This window comes from Theropithecus gelada, chromosome 2, assembly GCF_003255815.1.
Source record: "Theropithecus gelada isolate Dixy chromosome 2, Tgel_1.0, whole genome shotgun sequence".
NCBI classification, from domain to species: Eukaryota; Metazoa; Chordata; class Mammalia; order Primates; family Cercopithecidae; genus Theropithecus; species Theropithecus gelada.
In genome coordinates, this window is record NC_037669.1 from 31094282 (window position 1) to 31107833 (window position 13552).

General features: G+C 40.9%; 1 protein-coding gene and 1 pseudogene across 5 annotated transcripts in view; one reads left to right on the top strand and one right to left on the bottom strand.

The window, feature by feature from the left end:
* LOC112619252 overlaps positions 1–850 on the bottom strand; it is a 167681-nt pseudogene extending 166831 nt beyond the window's left edge. The window contains exon 1 of the transcript XR_003118198.1: positions 818–850. The product of XR_003118198.1 is annotated as an uncharacterized LOC112619252 (transcript). The remainder of the gene's footprint in view (positions 1–817) is intronic.
* Positions 851–1089: 239 nt separating this feature from the next.
* NECTIN3 (nectin cell adhesion molecule 3) overlaps positions 1090–13552 on the top strand; it is a 126971-nt gene continuing 114508 nt past the window's right edge. For 3 of the 4 annotated variants that reach the window (XM_025377255.1, XM_025377254.1, XM_025377258.1), the window contains exon 1: positions 1090–1507. In XM_025377255.1, coding sequence (XP_025233040.1) covers positions 1348–1507 — 160 coding nt within the window. In that variant the 5' untranslated portion in view covers positions 1090–1347. Of the gene's footprint in view, positions 1508–1749; positions 1853–13552 lie in introns of those variants that run through there. The other variant, XM_025377256.1, reaches the window with a different exon arrangement.

Consider the following 13552-nt stretch of genomic DNA (forward strand, 5'->3'; position numbering starts at 1 on the left):
CTGTGCGAGGCGGGAGGATGGAGAGGGCAGGGCGGGCAGCCACCTGGGATGAGCGAGGGTCATGGTGGACCACAGACGCTCTTCTTATAAGGGCAAATGTTTAATACTTCCCGAGGTCGCTTCTCTGCGATCAAAGGGAAACAGGCAAGAAAATAAAACTACACATACGAACATGCAAATGAAACAAAACCAAGGAAAAACACCAACGCACTCGTTGGGGGAAATCCATGGCCTCCTGTTGCCAGTCGCCCGGCGCGGAAAGTGGACAGCCCAGCGGCCAGTGAGAAGCAACAGCAAGAAAGCAAACCTTCTGAGACCCCTCTCCTCGCCCAGCTCAGCCGGCCGTTCTACCAAGCCGCCCTCCCACAGAAAAGAGCAGGAAAAACGCCTGTGCAAACGTGCCTTGGCGAGCGGGGGATAAGTGGGCTGGGAAGAACGGAGGGATTCGGAGAGCACAGCTGTCCCGGGGAACAGGAAGGAGGAGAAAGTCTCTCCCTTCAGTCCCCCGCGCCCCAGCGAGGAGGAAGATTACTAGTCCAGCAGGCTGCGTCCAGCTTCCTACACAGGAACCTTTAGCATGGGCAACGGAAGGGCAGCCCCATCCCGCCTTCCCCTCCCCACCCCTCCTCGTCCCATGTCCCCGCCAGAGGGAGAGCGCCACCCGGGAGAGGCGAGGGCCGAGCGTGATTGTCCCGCAGCCCTCGCCTCAGTCAGCGCCGGGGCCTCGGTGGACCCGCTAGGGGTGGAGTGGGCGAGACCATTGGAAAGGCAGGGAAGGGGGGAAACCAGGCAGGAACGAGGGGCGGGGCCGACTAACCTATTCCAGATTTTCCTGTCCCTTTTAAAGCTCTGCTTTGGGAGAAACCCCGTTATCAAAGTGGATGAAAAGAGTTTTGTTTTTTTTTTGAAAGGGGAGGAGCATGTGTAGGAGGGCGGGGTGGGAGGAGACAGGGCTTGCGCCCGGGGATCAGACGGGAGCTGGAGTTGCGCTGGGAGGGCGGGCGAGTCGGGCGCCGGCTCTGAGGGTCGGCTTCTTTTCCCCCTCTCGCGTGGGGCGGGGTGGTGCGTTCCGAGTTCCCAGGAGTTCGAAGCGGGCGGGTGCCGGGGGGAGGGGAGTGGCGGCGGCGGCGGGCGGCTCCCGCCTCAGCCTCGGCAGTGGCGTCGGCGACGGCGGTGTCGAGGCAGCCGCCAGCGCTCCGCCGAGTGTCAGCCGGCAGCGACGGCGCTAGAGCTGGGAGCTGGGGACGCGCGCTCCGGACCTTCCACAACCTCCGCCCAGAGCCTGAGGCGCCGGGGCCGGGGGAGCCGGGGGGCGGGCGGGAGAGCGGGCCGGGGGGAGGGTGGGGGATGGCGCGGACTCCGCGGCCGGCCCCGCTGTGTGCTGGAGGCGGCAAAGCACAACTTTCCTCCGCTTCTCTCCTCGGAGCCGGGCTCTTGCTGCAGCCCCCGACGCCACCTCCGCTGCTGCTGCTGCTCTTCCCGCTGCTGCTCTTCTCCAGGCTCTGTGGTAGGTGAACGTCGGCGGCCGGCGTGGGCTGAGGGAGCCGCCACTGAGGGTGCGGGCGCCGCGGCCGGCTCTGCCAGCCGTTCTTCGGGGCAGCGAGGCGGTTGGCTGTGCGAGCGAGTGCCGAGGACTTTGGTTGGAAACTTTTCGCCGCGCCCGGGGCGAGGCCCTGGAAGGGCCGGGCCAGCGAATGCTGCGCCGGCGGCCCGCTCCCCTCCCCCGCGGCCGCGCGGGTCGCCGTGCGGATGGCCGAGGGTTGGCGATGGTGCTTCGCGCTCCGAACTCCGGGTTTGCTCCGGGGACCGTTACTTCCTCGCTCGTTCCGTGGGAAGCCGAGAGCGCAGACTCGTGGGTTAAGGTGCCGGGATGCACATTTGCCGCTTTCTTTTTTTCCCGGTGAAACTTGAGCTGTGAGGCCAGAAACACTAGGGACCAGAGCCCGACGGAATGAAGCCTCCGGGTCCACTTCTCATGGCCTTCCACCCTGGAGAAGGCACCATTTTAGCCCACCCAGCCGCAGAATCCCCTACAGCCAGTTTTCTTCCGTCTTGTGCCCCCCCCCCCCCGCGCCCGGCTCTGCCCTGGCAGCTTCTGGATCTCTCTAGATTGAGCCTCGTCCCTGCCTTCCAGCTTGTGGGACGTCTCTCACACTGCCCGTGCTTATTTTACCAACCCCCAGGAACAAGATTTACGTGTTAAATACCTAATTTCATGGACTGTGTGCCCCGGCTGTTCTAACCAAAACAGTCACGCGCCTGTTTCCCATCCTTTCCCTCGTGTTGTGTTCCTGTTTTCCTGTCATGTTTGGGAGTTAGTCTCTGTGAGTTTTGTTCCCAGGTATGCCAGACCAGAAGCCTACTTACTAAGGATCGTGCTAAAAAAAAAAAAAAGTCTGCCTTTCATGCAAGAGAAACGGACTTAAGTGGTAATTAATGGAAGGCAGTGATTTGGGAAAATAAGGACACCAGCCTTTGGTGGGAGAGGAGTATCAGAACACTGCGAGACATTATTAGAGGGCTCTTGGTAAGAAAAGTAGAGGGGCAGAGCTTAAGCTTGCTCAAAGATTGGTTTTCAGTATTTCGTGAAACCGTAAACTGAAGTTTTACTAGTATTTGTTAAAAGAGATGTGTGCAAATTTCTTGGATAGTGTGATTTAGGAGGAGGAGAATCCTATTACACGGTAGGTGAGTCAAGGTAGTTGCTTATGAGGGAAGCAAAGTTTGCATGATGGAATTGAGTGTCTCGTCTGGGCTGAGAATTTCCACTTCCAGTTTACCACCACGTTTCCAGCACTGTAATGAAATCTGATTTACACAGAGTATAGTATGATAAATGGAATGTTATTAATTGTACACTGTTTCTGTATGCGGACTCCCCAGATACTTGATTCCAAGACAGAGTTCTTAATGCTATATACCTTTTTAAATTGATGCCAGAGTCTAGATTGAATATGTGTGCTGTTCTATTCCATGGAGGAGAATTGGGGATGTTGCTTACAGTTGAGTGACAGCATAGTTGGAGGGGACCTTACGAGTTTACTATCCTGACTTCGTTTATGTTAAGGACTGAGAGAATATACCTCTACAGAGGCAGATCTAGTAGGCAAAGCTCTGTGGAAGACTGAAGCCAGGTAGTATGCATAGCTGATACAGGAATTATTTACATGATAATTTCTTAGTGGTTGTGAAAATGAATTGTTGATTACTTTTTGAAGGAACGCATTGGTTTTCCCATGGAAGGAGAAAACACTTTTTAAAAATCTCCTCAATAATGTAGCATTGGAAGGACTTGATATTTTAATTCAGAGCCTAATGTTAAAACTTAAGCAGTGTAGGCAAATGGACTGTGTTTTAAAGCAGGTGTAGTGTTTAGAGTCAACTCTTCTTGTTGTAGAGGTAGACACTAGTTTTGTATTCCTGTGTGCTACTCATTTAAAACAGCTTCCTTTTTTGGCTTAATAGTGTTATAACACCCTAATTTGTGAGCCCTTATGACGAGTTTTTTCCATCAACCTGTATTTTAGAATTCAGTCTTTGAATAGGGCACAGTTGTTGTGACTTATGGAAGCTTAGTGGTATGGAAGCAAAATTTTCTTCCAGTAAGCTGTTAAGTCTAACAAGTTGTTGATTTAACTCCTGTTAGTTACAATGACATTCATAGTACTACTTTCAAGGTTTGGCATGTAATTAATATTTGCTTGGAGCCAGTTTTAGAGTTGAAAAGAGTTTTAAGCTTGAAAAAGATGACTATAGCTGATGATCTGTTGATGAGAATGCTTTGTTTTATCACATACGGATTTTTCTTTTTGCTGCTATTTTTGATATTTTGATATGTTTGATATGTAGGGTGGCCTTAACTTTATCGCGTTAATTTAACTGTTAAAAATATTCATCAAAACTGGTGGATCTGATATTCTGAAAGCTATAAAAATGTTTATATCAGACTTGCTGGCCGTTTGTTTTGGGGTTGTGCATTATCTTATTTGGAGAACTGAACTTTTAAAATGAGAATTTTACAGGTTGTCAAATTGCCAGGTTTTTTTTGTTTTGTTTTGTTTTTAAGCCTAAGAAATTTCTAGGTATAAGTGTTAAGGGTGCTGGGCTTACATCATCATCTGACTTGATAAACGTCATTTAATTATGAAATTCTAAATTTCTTTATGATGGCAATAATCAATTCATAGATGATCAGATTTATCTCACTTTTTCTTCCCACATTTTTTTGGGGACATGGAGAATATTAGCATGGGTATGGTCACGATCAATAACAAGGTAGACTGTTTGACCTTTGTAAGGTCCCATTTAGCTCTGGGATTCTACGCCTCTTTCCATTTTCAGCAAAGTTTCATGTTAAGATGGATGTTTAAAAGAGCACAGAAAAGAAGATCTGATGTGATGTGGAACTTTTAAAAGCACTTTGACTACTTGATAGGCTTGGGAACATAACACACGCATAAGACAGAGTCCTGGCTTCAAGATGCTTATAACTTTGTGATCGACCTAAAGGAAGCATGATTATAGAGGTATTTTGATTTGCCCGGAAACGGGACAACTAACCCATTAGGTAAACACTTATGAATGTTCAATGAAAAAAAAAACAGTCACTTTAAAAAAATCATCTTTTAAAAGATCTTATTGAGATGTCTTCTTCCTTCCCTCCCTGTCCTTAAGGCCCTTCCTTCCTCCCTTTCTCTCTCTTTCTAGCTGTAAATCATTGACAAGTTATTTAAGCTTGGAAACTTGAAGTTTCTCTTGTTTTAAAAAGAGATAACATTACTACCTTGCTGATAGAGATCTTGTGAGGATTAAATGACAGAATAGAATAAAACACTTAGGAGAGTGCATGAAATATAGTAACACTCAAATGTTAGCATTTATTATATTGCACAGCATAAACTAACCGGGCTGGTATTAGTGATTCTTAAATTCTACACCGATGTGCTGAATAATTGAGTTTTCAAATTGACTTGCTGTATTTGTACTTTACATCTTTATATTGAGTCTTAGCCCAGTGATCTTCAAATATTTGTTAAATTCATATAAATATACAGATGATGAGTGTTCAGAATATTAGAATATAGTCAAATTAATTCAATTGTATAATTGTATGGAACCTAGTTGACTATTCCCTTAATGATGTCCAGTGCATTTTAAGATTTGGCAGTTCCATAAGGTCACTTAGAGTGTTAGTGATTATACTGAAGATAGGAGTTGGGAGAAGGGACTCACAATTTGCTTCTGCTTTAAGTTAATGATGGTATCAGTTGGGTTCTGTAGTACATATTGCCTGTATGAGTCTTTCTGCATCCTAAACAGATATTTTTGAAAAGTAACACAAATTTAGAAGCAAGCAGAAAAGATGGAATCTTTCTTTCTTGCAGCTATCTACATCAGAAATAAGAATTGGAAAAGCTGGACAATTGTGTGTATTACATATATTTTACCTTGTTTGTGTCATTTATACTTACATCTATTTACAATTTAGTAATTTGGCAATTCTTATGTGTGTTTTGTATGTGTATAGTTAAGGGATAAAACTTACGGGTTATTGTTAATTACTTGAAAATTATTGAAGGGAAGCTTTTTATGACAATCATTGTTAAAAGCGAGCATTTTGACATTCTGTAACTTTACCATTAAAAATTAGTGAGTAAATAATACATTGCCATAACATATTCTGTAATCTATTAAAATCTTCATAAAAATTGACAAACACTACATGGTTTGCAAAGATGAGACAGTTAATAATTACTATTAATATGTAAATGTAGGTTAAAATCAAATAACCCTTAAGTCAATAATGAAACTTTAAAGACAGTTTTGTGTACCATACACACACATCCAAAAATCTGAGCACCATTAATCTGTCATATGTTTGATTACTTCATATATTTTTGTCTAAAATGGTCTTTAAATTGTTGAATCTATATTCTTTACTGAATTTTATAAAATTTATGATTTTTATTTATCAGGATAAACTCTGATATAGTTTAATTATTTATTTAACATCTGTTGTGAGGTCGGGCGCCGTCGCTCACGCTTGTAATCCCAGCACTTTGGGAGGCTGATTACTTTAGGACAGATTACTTTAGGTCAGGAGTTTGAGACCAGCCTGACCAACATAGCGAAACCCCATCTTTACCAAAAATATAAAAATTAGCTGGGCATGGTGGCAGGACCCTGTAATCCCAGCTACTCAGGAGGCTGAGGCAGGTGAATCGCTTGAACCCCAGGGGGAGGAGGCTGGAGTGAACTCTGACTGTGCTATTGTACTCCAGCCTGGGTGACAGAGCGAGACTCCATCTCAAAAAAAAAAAAATCTGTTATGAAACTTTGCTAAGGGTAGCTTCAAGGTTTTTTCCTAAAAGAGTTAATAACTATAATGTAACTTACCAATTACAAATTTTAATGAGGGCTGCTTCCTATGAGTCTAGATACAGCCATATTGCAGGTACTATAGTTGTTTTAGAAAGGATATTATATACTTATATTGTGAATTTTACCTGTTTTCTTTAGTATAGCATCCAGGAGATTGTTTTTCTTGCAAGACTATTGACTGCCCACCATTCCTTCTGCTAAATAAGATGAGTAGGGAAGACCTGTTGCATTGTGAGTAGATATTCATAAACTGGAATGTGAGCCATGTGTAAAAAACTTTGGTTTCAACTTTAATGATAAAAAAAAAAAAAGATCAAACTTGTTCTTACTTTAAATAGGTTGGCTGTTGCACCGAGTAGAGGCCCTTTAGGCTCTCAGCCTAGGTTTCATCAGTACTTTATTGTACTTTATGTATTGTACTTTATGTATGACACAGAAGTAAAATAACAGAAAAAGGGAGTAGGCCTGTAAATCGCTATTCTCAAATAGCTAGAGCCTGCAAAGATAGGATGTGTGAGTTAAAATCATAGTTACTAGGGAATCTTTTTCAAAGCAATGTGGCCAGGCCCCACTATGGACTTACTAGATCAACAGTTTTTGTTAAGACAGGTGAGGTTTGGAGTCCAAGGGTTGGGACATTTGTGTTTTGAAAGACAACATCAGATAATTCTTCTCTCGACAAGTGCTATTTATTATAGCATTTTCATTTATGATTTGACCAAATATTATCAATCTTCTGAAAGAAATGTGTTTCACTGTTTTGTTCACTATTTGTATTCCCATGTGCTTGGCATGTAGTAGGCACTCATATTTATTTCAAGAGCTTGATGGCGAAATCAAGGTTAGTCCAAACCAGCATGTTTTAATAGAAATATAATACAAGCCATGTAATTTCAAGTTTTCTTGATGCCACATTTAAAAAAAAGAAGAAATACGTGAAATTAATCTTATTTTATTTGACACAGTGTAACCAAAATATAATTTCAACGTGCAATTGTTATTAAAAATTGAGATATTTTACATTTTCTTTTATAGTAATTTTTTGAAATCCAGTAGATATGTTATACTTACAGATCATTTCAGTTTGGACTAGCTACATATAATGCACTTCGTAGTCAAGTGTGATATTCCTGGTGGCTACCAGTTTGGATAGTTCAAGTCCGAAGCTTTAATTGTCTCTAAAGTGGATTATGCCCTTTTGTGGTCTTTACCCATAAGGCTTAGAATGACGTTGCTCTTCCTTCCTACCTAATCAAATTCTGAAGGTCTTGGTTTAGGATTGACTTTCTCCAGGAAGGCCTCCCTCATCACTTCTTGCATACAGTGAGAATGCAATTCTGTTTTCATTTTTTCATGCTTTCAGGTTTAGAACAGTCTTTGTTAAAGTGTTACAGTGAAACCCTAGTCTCAGAAGGTAGGTTTTTGGAAGAAGTACCATGGTTTAATACATTTGGGAATAGGGAAAGCTAATGATATACCCCGTCATGGAAAGTTACAATGTGAATTAGTTTATTAATGGTCTAAGAAATTCTTCAGTAAAATATCCCATTTAACAAATTCTTGGGTGTAATATATATTATGTTACAGAAGTTATGTTATGCAGAACACACTGTAGGAATATATTCTTAAAGAGATTTGTACTCTTGATAATTAGAAAAAGTTGGTAGACTTAAAGATGTTATTTGAGATAGTTCTCCACTGATTTTTCCTTTTAAAAAAATTATTTTTCCTCTCTTCAGTTCTATTTCCCATTGCCTCACCCATTTTGAATTTGAGATGTTTGCAGAATTGACTTTCTAGGAGAATAGTAGTCTTCTGCTTTGTTATTTCAAAATCAGCTATATATTATTTACCTGTTTAGCTTAAGTAGCTTCTGTGAGTTGTATTGTACTTTATGTATGACACATCTGACTCTGGAATTGAGTTTCATGAATGAAGTGGGTAAATTTAAGATAGTCTATTTTGTAATGGAAGTATGCTAATATAAAACTATGCAGGACTAGGACTCCAACTAAGTGTCTGAGAACATTATATAGAATGTCAGGAGTGTGCTTGACTCTTCTGTTGCTTCAATTCAGAAGAAAAAATTATTAATGAAATGCTAGTATTGGTAAACTGTAGTAAAATCAATTTAATATAGTAATTATGTGAATTATTCATGATAGACATGATTGCTGTTACTGAAAATCTTAGGCCCTAGTTTTTGGAGATTATTTATAAGATTTCTAATTTAGTTGTAGCTAGATTCTTAAAGTACTCAGCAATTATGGTGGCTATTTTGAAATTGTGCTTTTTTTTTTTTTTTTTTGTTTGAGACAGAGTCTCACTCTGTCGCCCAGGCTGGAGTGCAGTAACGCGATCTCCGCTCACTGCAAGCTCTGCCTCCCGGGTTCAAGCGATTCTCCCGCGTCAGCCTCCAGAGTAGCTGGGACTACAGGTGCCTGCCACCACAGCCGACTGATTTTTTGTATTTTTAGTAGAGATAGGGTTTCACCGTGTTAGCCAGGACAGTCTCGATCTCCTGACCTTGTGACCTGCTAGCCTCAGCCTCCCAAAGTGCTGGGATTGCAGGCGTGAGCCACCGCGCCCAGCGAAACTGTGCATTGTTTATCAAGCTTGTTTTTCATGTAAAAGGATCTGGGCATTGATATATTTTCATTATATTTGTAGTTAATAGTAAAAATGTGTAAATGTTTAAATGTTCTTTCATTATAGACTCAAACTCCCTACTAATTTGATTTAGAGATAATCATTCATGGTTATACATTTAATTTAATACTGAGTCTAACAATAAACTGCCTAGTTTTTAAAACCTGCTTAGAGATACCCTACCTACTTTATTTTAAATGCAAAATAAAAAAGTGCTTCTCGATTCCTTTAATTTTTTGGAAGACAGTCAAGTGGAAGAAGGCATATAGCTAACAGTTCTATACTTCTCTTTAAGGGCACAGGGCTAAAACATGATAGCAGCATTTCTCACTAAATCATAAGCCTGCTTATGTTAATGACTACAGCAGTCACTCTAAAACGCTGCATTTCTGCTTGTTAAATTTAAAGGAAGTAAAAAATTACTGCCAACACAATCTTTGAGAAACATGCAAATAATGCAGTTGTATTTAATGTCAGCTTTTGTAGTAGTTTCCTCATTCCTGTAAACACTTCTGAGGTTGTAAGTATATGATTATCTTGATGCAGTTTTTCTGCCTAGTTCATATTAAAAGCAGAGTGAGCTTCAATATTGAAATAACAGTAAGGGAATGTCTATTCTTTTTCAAAGTGTTGCATTATTGATTGTTGTATACTAGTACACTGCCAAAGGATTTATAATTTTTTTCTTTCAAACTGATATAGACCCTACAGTTGACTGATTTTGAATAACAAAAAGGCATATCAAGTTTAGAATTAGTAATACTAATTAGCAGGAAATAAGACTATCTAGATTATTGACGTTCTTTTCTGTATTTAAGAAAATAAAATTAAGAAATAGATTATGTTTGCAGTTTTCAATGAGAAAAGATTTTCAACTTTTAGATTCTTAAAGTACTCAGCAATTATGGTGGCTATTTTGAAAGTGTACATTGTTTATCAAGCTTGTTTTTCATGTAAAAGGATCTGGGCATTGATATATTTTCATTATATTTATAGTTAATAGTTAAAAATGTTTAAATATATAAGTAGAGCTGATGAAATTTGTGCTTGGCATCCCCAAAAGCCCCTTTTCCTTCAAAAGCTTTAATCCTGACAGCATCTCTTTAAATATAAAAACAAATTTCAAGTTCCCTAAGAAAAATACATGGTTTTCTTTGAGGATACTACTGTTGCTTTGCTGCCCTCTACAGTCATCTAAAATAGTCACTCTAGATTTTTCTCTCATCAGATACTTATAATACTTCCCTGACCTATGTATGAGCTTTATATTTCAGGAAGGGTTAAGTAATTTTTACTATTACAGTAGAAGTAAAGTTTAGTCACAGTTGATCTGTATCTGTCATGCAAAAAAAAAAAAAAAAAAAGGACTTAGAGATTTGAGCAAGGAATAAATTGGGGACTACTGAGCAACAACCATGTGCTAGGGAGTATAAAGGATACCACTGTGGAATGAGGCATGTTGACCCTCTAAAGCTTATGAACTCATGAGTGCGATTAATGGCTTATATATAAAATGCTTATATATAAAATGACATTTGTAACAACATGCCGAGTGATACGATATAGTTTACAGAAATATTAGTAAGGACTGGAAGAGTTAAAAATGAGACTTTTGAGCTATGTCTTCAAGAGTTCAGACAGAAAAACAGGGTGGTTTCAAACATATTTAAAACACAAAGCAGGCTGGGTGCGGTGGCTCACACCTGTAATCCCTTAGCGGCTGAGGCAGAAGGATCGTTTGAACCCAATTCTTTGAGACCAGCCTGGGCAACATAGTGAGACCTTGTCTCTACCAAAAAAAATAAATAAATAAATAACCAGGCATGGTGGAGTCCACCTGTAGTAGCAGCTACTCAGGAGGATAAGGTGGGAGGATTGCTTGAGCCCGAAAGGTGGAGGCTGTAGTGAGCTAAGATTTTGCCTCTCTGTATTCCATCCTGGACAGTAGGGCAAGACTCTGTCTCACCAAAAAACCAAAAAACAAAACAACCCCACAACCCTACAAAGCATCTGTTACATAGAAAGGACTCTTCTAGGCTCCTTGGAGTCTCTGCCCTTAAGAAATGTAAAACTTAATTGTCAGGACATTGGAATGAAAGATGTCTTTCTCTGTGTGTATGTGTGTGTGTGTTTGTGTGTGTGTATTAAACCCAGTTCTCTGCCTGTTTCCTCCCCTGTTAAATTGGCTAAATAATACTTTCTTCACAGAATTGCTATGAAATTAAATTGCAATAAAGTGCTATGTAAATACAACAAACAATACAGTGAACAAAAATGACTTGTCTTATGTTAGAAATTTAAACAACGTATTGTCAGATTATAGAAAGAGGACCAATTTAGAGATGGAAGAAGACTTAGAGGAGCTAATTTTCCAGCTGAATCTTGAAGAAATAGCTTAGATTTCCATTTGTGAGGGAAGGTCAATGAAAAAGAGGGTGTTCCAAGTTAAAAAGACCACTGAGATGAGGACTCTAGAAGGAATTAGTGTTCCCATGTGACTCAAGCATGAACTTTATGGAGGGAAGTCATGGATTTTTAAATACTTTGCTGAGGGGATGAGACTGTAGTAACCACTGAGGAGCTTTTGAAGGCAGGTAGATAGATTGTATAGCTCTGGCAGAAATGTAAAGGATATATTGGAGCTATGACAAGACGAGGAGCTTCTGAAGGCAGGGAACTGTTGAGTCCATCCATGACTTGATAGATTGTATAGCTCTGGAGAAATGTAAAAGGTATATTGGAGCTATGACAGACAAGTGAAGGTGACAACCATTGTGATGTTCCATGGAAAGAGAGAGGATTACAGAGATAAATGGCAATTTTGCAAAGGGATTTGAAGGGAGGCTTGGGTCTGAGAAGTAGATGATATGGTGTTCGGATATCATTGTGGGTGAGGAAGGAGGAGTTAGATATGAACCAACTTGGAATAACTAGGAATAACTAGGAAAGGAGGATGAGATGATTGATTAGTCAATCCAGTAAGGTTTCACTTGCATTTGTGGTGTAGTTTTGAGCTGTAGCTGGAAATTTGTGAGAGGTGGGGATAGGAGGGTGAGGCACGAGGGGTAGGAGGTAGGTTGTGAAACTGGGAATTAGCAGGATTGAGGTATTTGCATTGGATAAGCTGTTCCAGACAGAGAAGGGAACACAGGCAGAAGAGAGAGAGGGGGAGAAGAAAGAAAAGTGGAAAGAGGGAAGGGAATAGTGGATGGGGCTAGAAATATTTCTTAGATTGAGGTATTTTGATTGGATAAGCTATCGGAGGGAGAGAGGAGAAAAATACTATACAAGGAAAAATCTTAGTTGATAAATAAATGAATACATTTAGTAGAGGTGAGGGCATTCGTGACTCTTAGTAATTTTAGTAAAAGTGGTTAGGAGAAGAATGTCACATCTCAAAGCAGAAGTCCCCAACTTTTTTGGCACCAGGGACTGGTTTTGTGGAAGGCAATTTTCCCATGGACTGGGGTTAGGGGAAGTGGATGGTTTTGGGATAATTGAAGTGCATTACATTTATTGTGTAGTTTATTTATTATTATTACATTGTAATATATCATGAAATAATTATACAGCTCCCTGTAATGTAGAATCAGTGGGAGCCCAGAGCTTTGTTTTCCTGCAACTAGACAGTCCCATCTGGGGGTGATCATCAGGTGTTAGATTCTTGTAAGGAGTGCACAACCTAGGTTCCTCACATGTGCAATTCTCAGTAGGGTTCGTGTTCCTATGAGAATCTAATGCTGCTGCTGATCTGATAAGAGGCAGAGCTCAGGCGGTAATACAAGCGATGGGGAGCAGTTGTAAATACAGATAAGAGATGGGGAGTGGCTGGTAAATACACATGAAGCTTCACTTGCTTGCCCACCAGTCACTTGCTGCTGTGCAGTCCAGTTCCTGACAGACCACTGACTCATATAGGGGTTGGAGACCCCTGTCTTAAACGATTAAGAAATGACAGGATAGTGAAGAAGTAGATTAGGGACAACTCTTGGGAAAGAAAGGAAAGAGAAAAAAGTAATTTGTGAGGGAAGATGGCTATGTCAGTTGTTATGGACTGAAAGTTTGTGTTCCCCTTATCCCCCAAATCCGTATGTTGAGCTCCCAACCTTCAATATGATGGTATTAGGGGGCATAGGGCCTTTGGGAAGTAATTAGGTTTAGATGAGGTCAGGAGGGTAGAGCCTCATGATGTGATTAGTGTCCTTATAAGAAGAGGAAGACACTAGAGCTGTTTCTCTCCATCATACAAGGATATGGCAGAAAAGCAGGCATCTGCATGCCAGGAAGAGGGCCATCACCAGGAACCTGATAATGCTGGCACCCTTGTCTCAGACTTTTATGCCCCAGAGCTGTAAGAAAGAGTGTAAGTCAGCTAGTCGATGGTATTTTGTTACAGCAGCCCAAGCCAAGACATCAGTCAAGGTTTTATTCACAAACATCAGAAACTTATCCCATGGTTAAAAGACAGTTTTTTGAAAGATATTGGTTGCTTCAGGTATGGAAATCAAGAACTGAAAGAAGG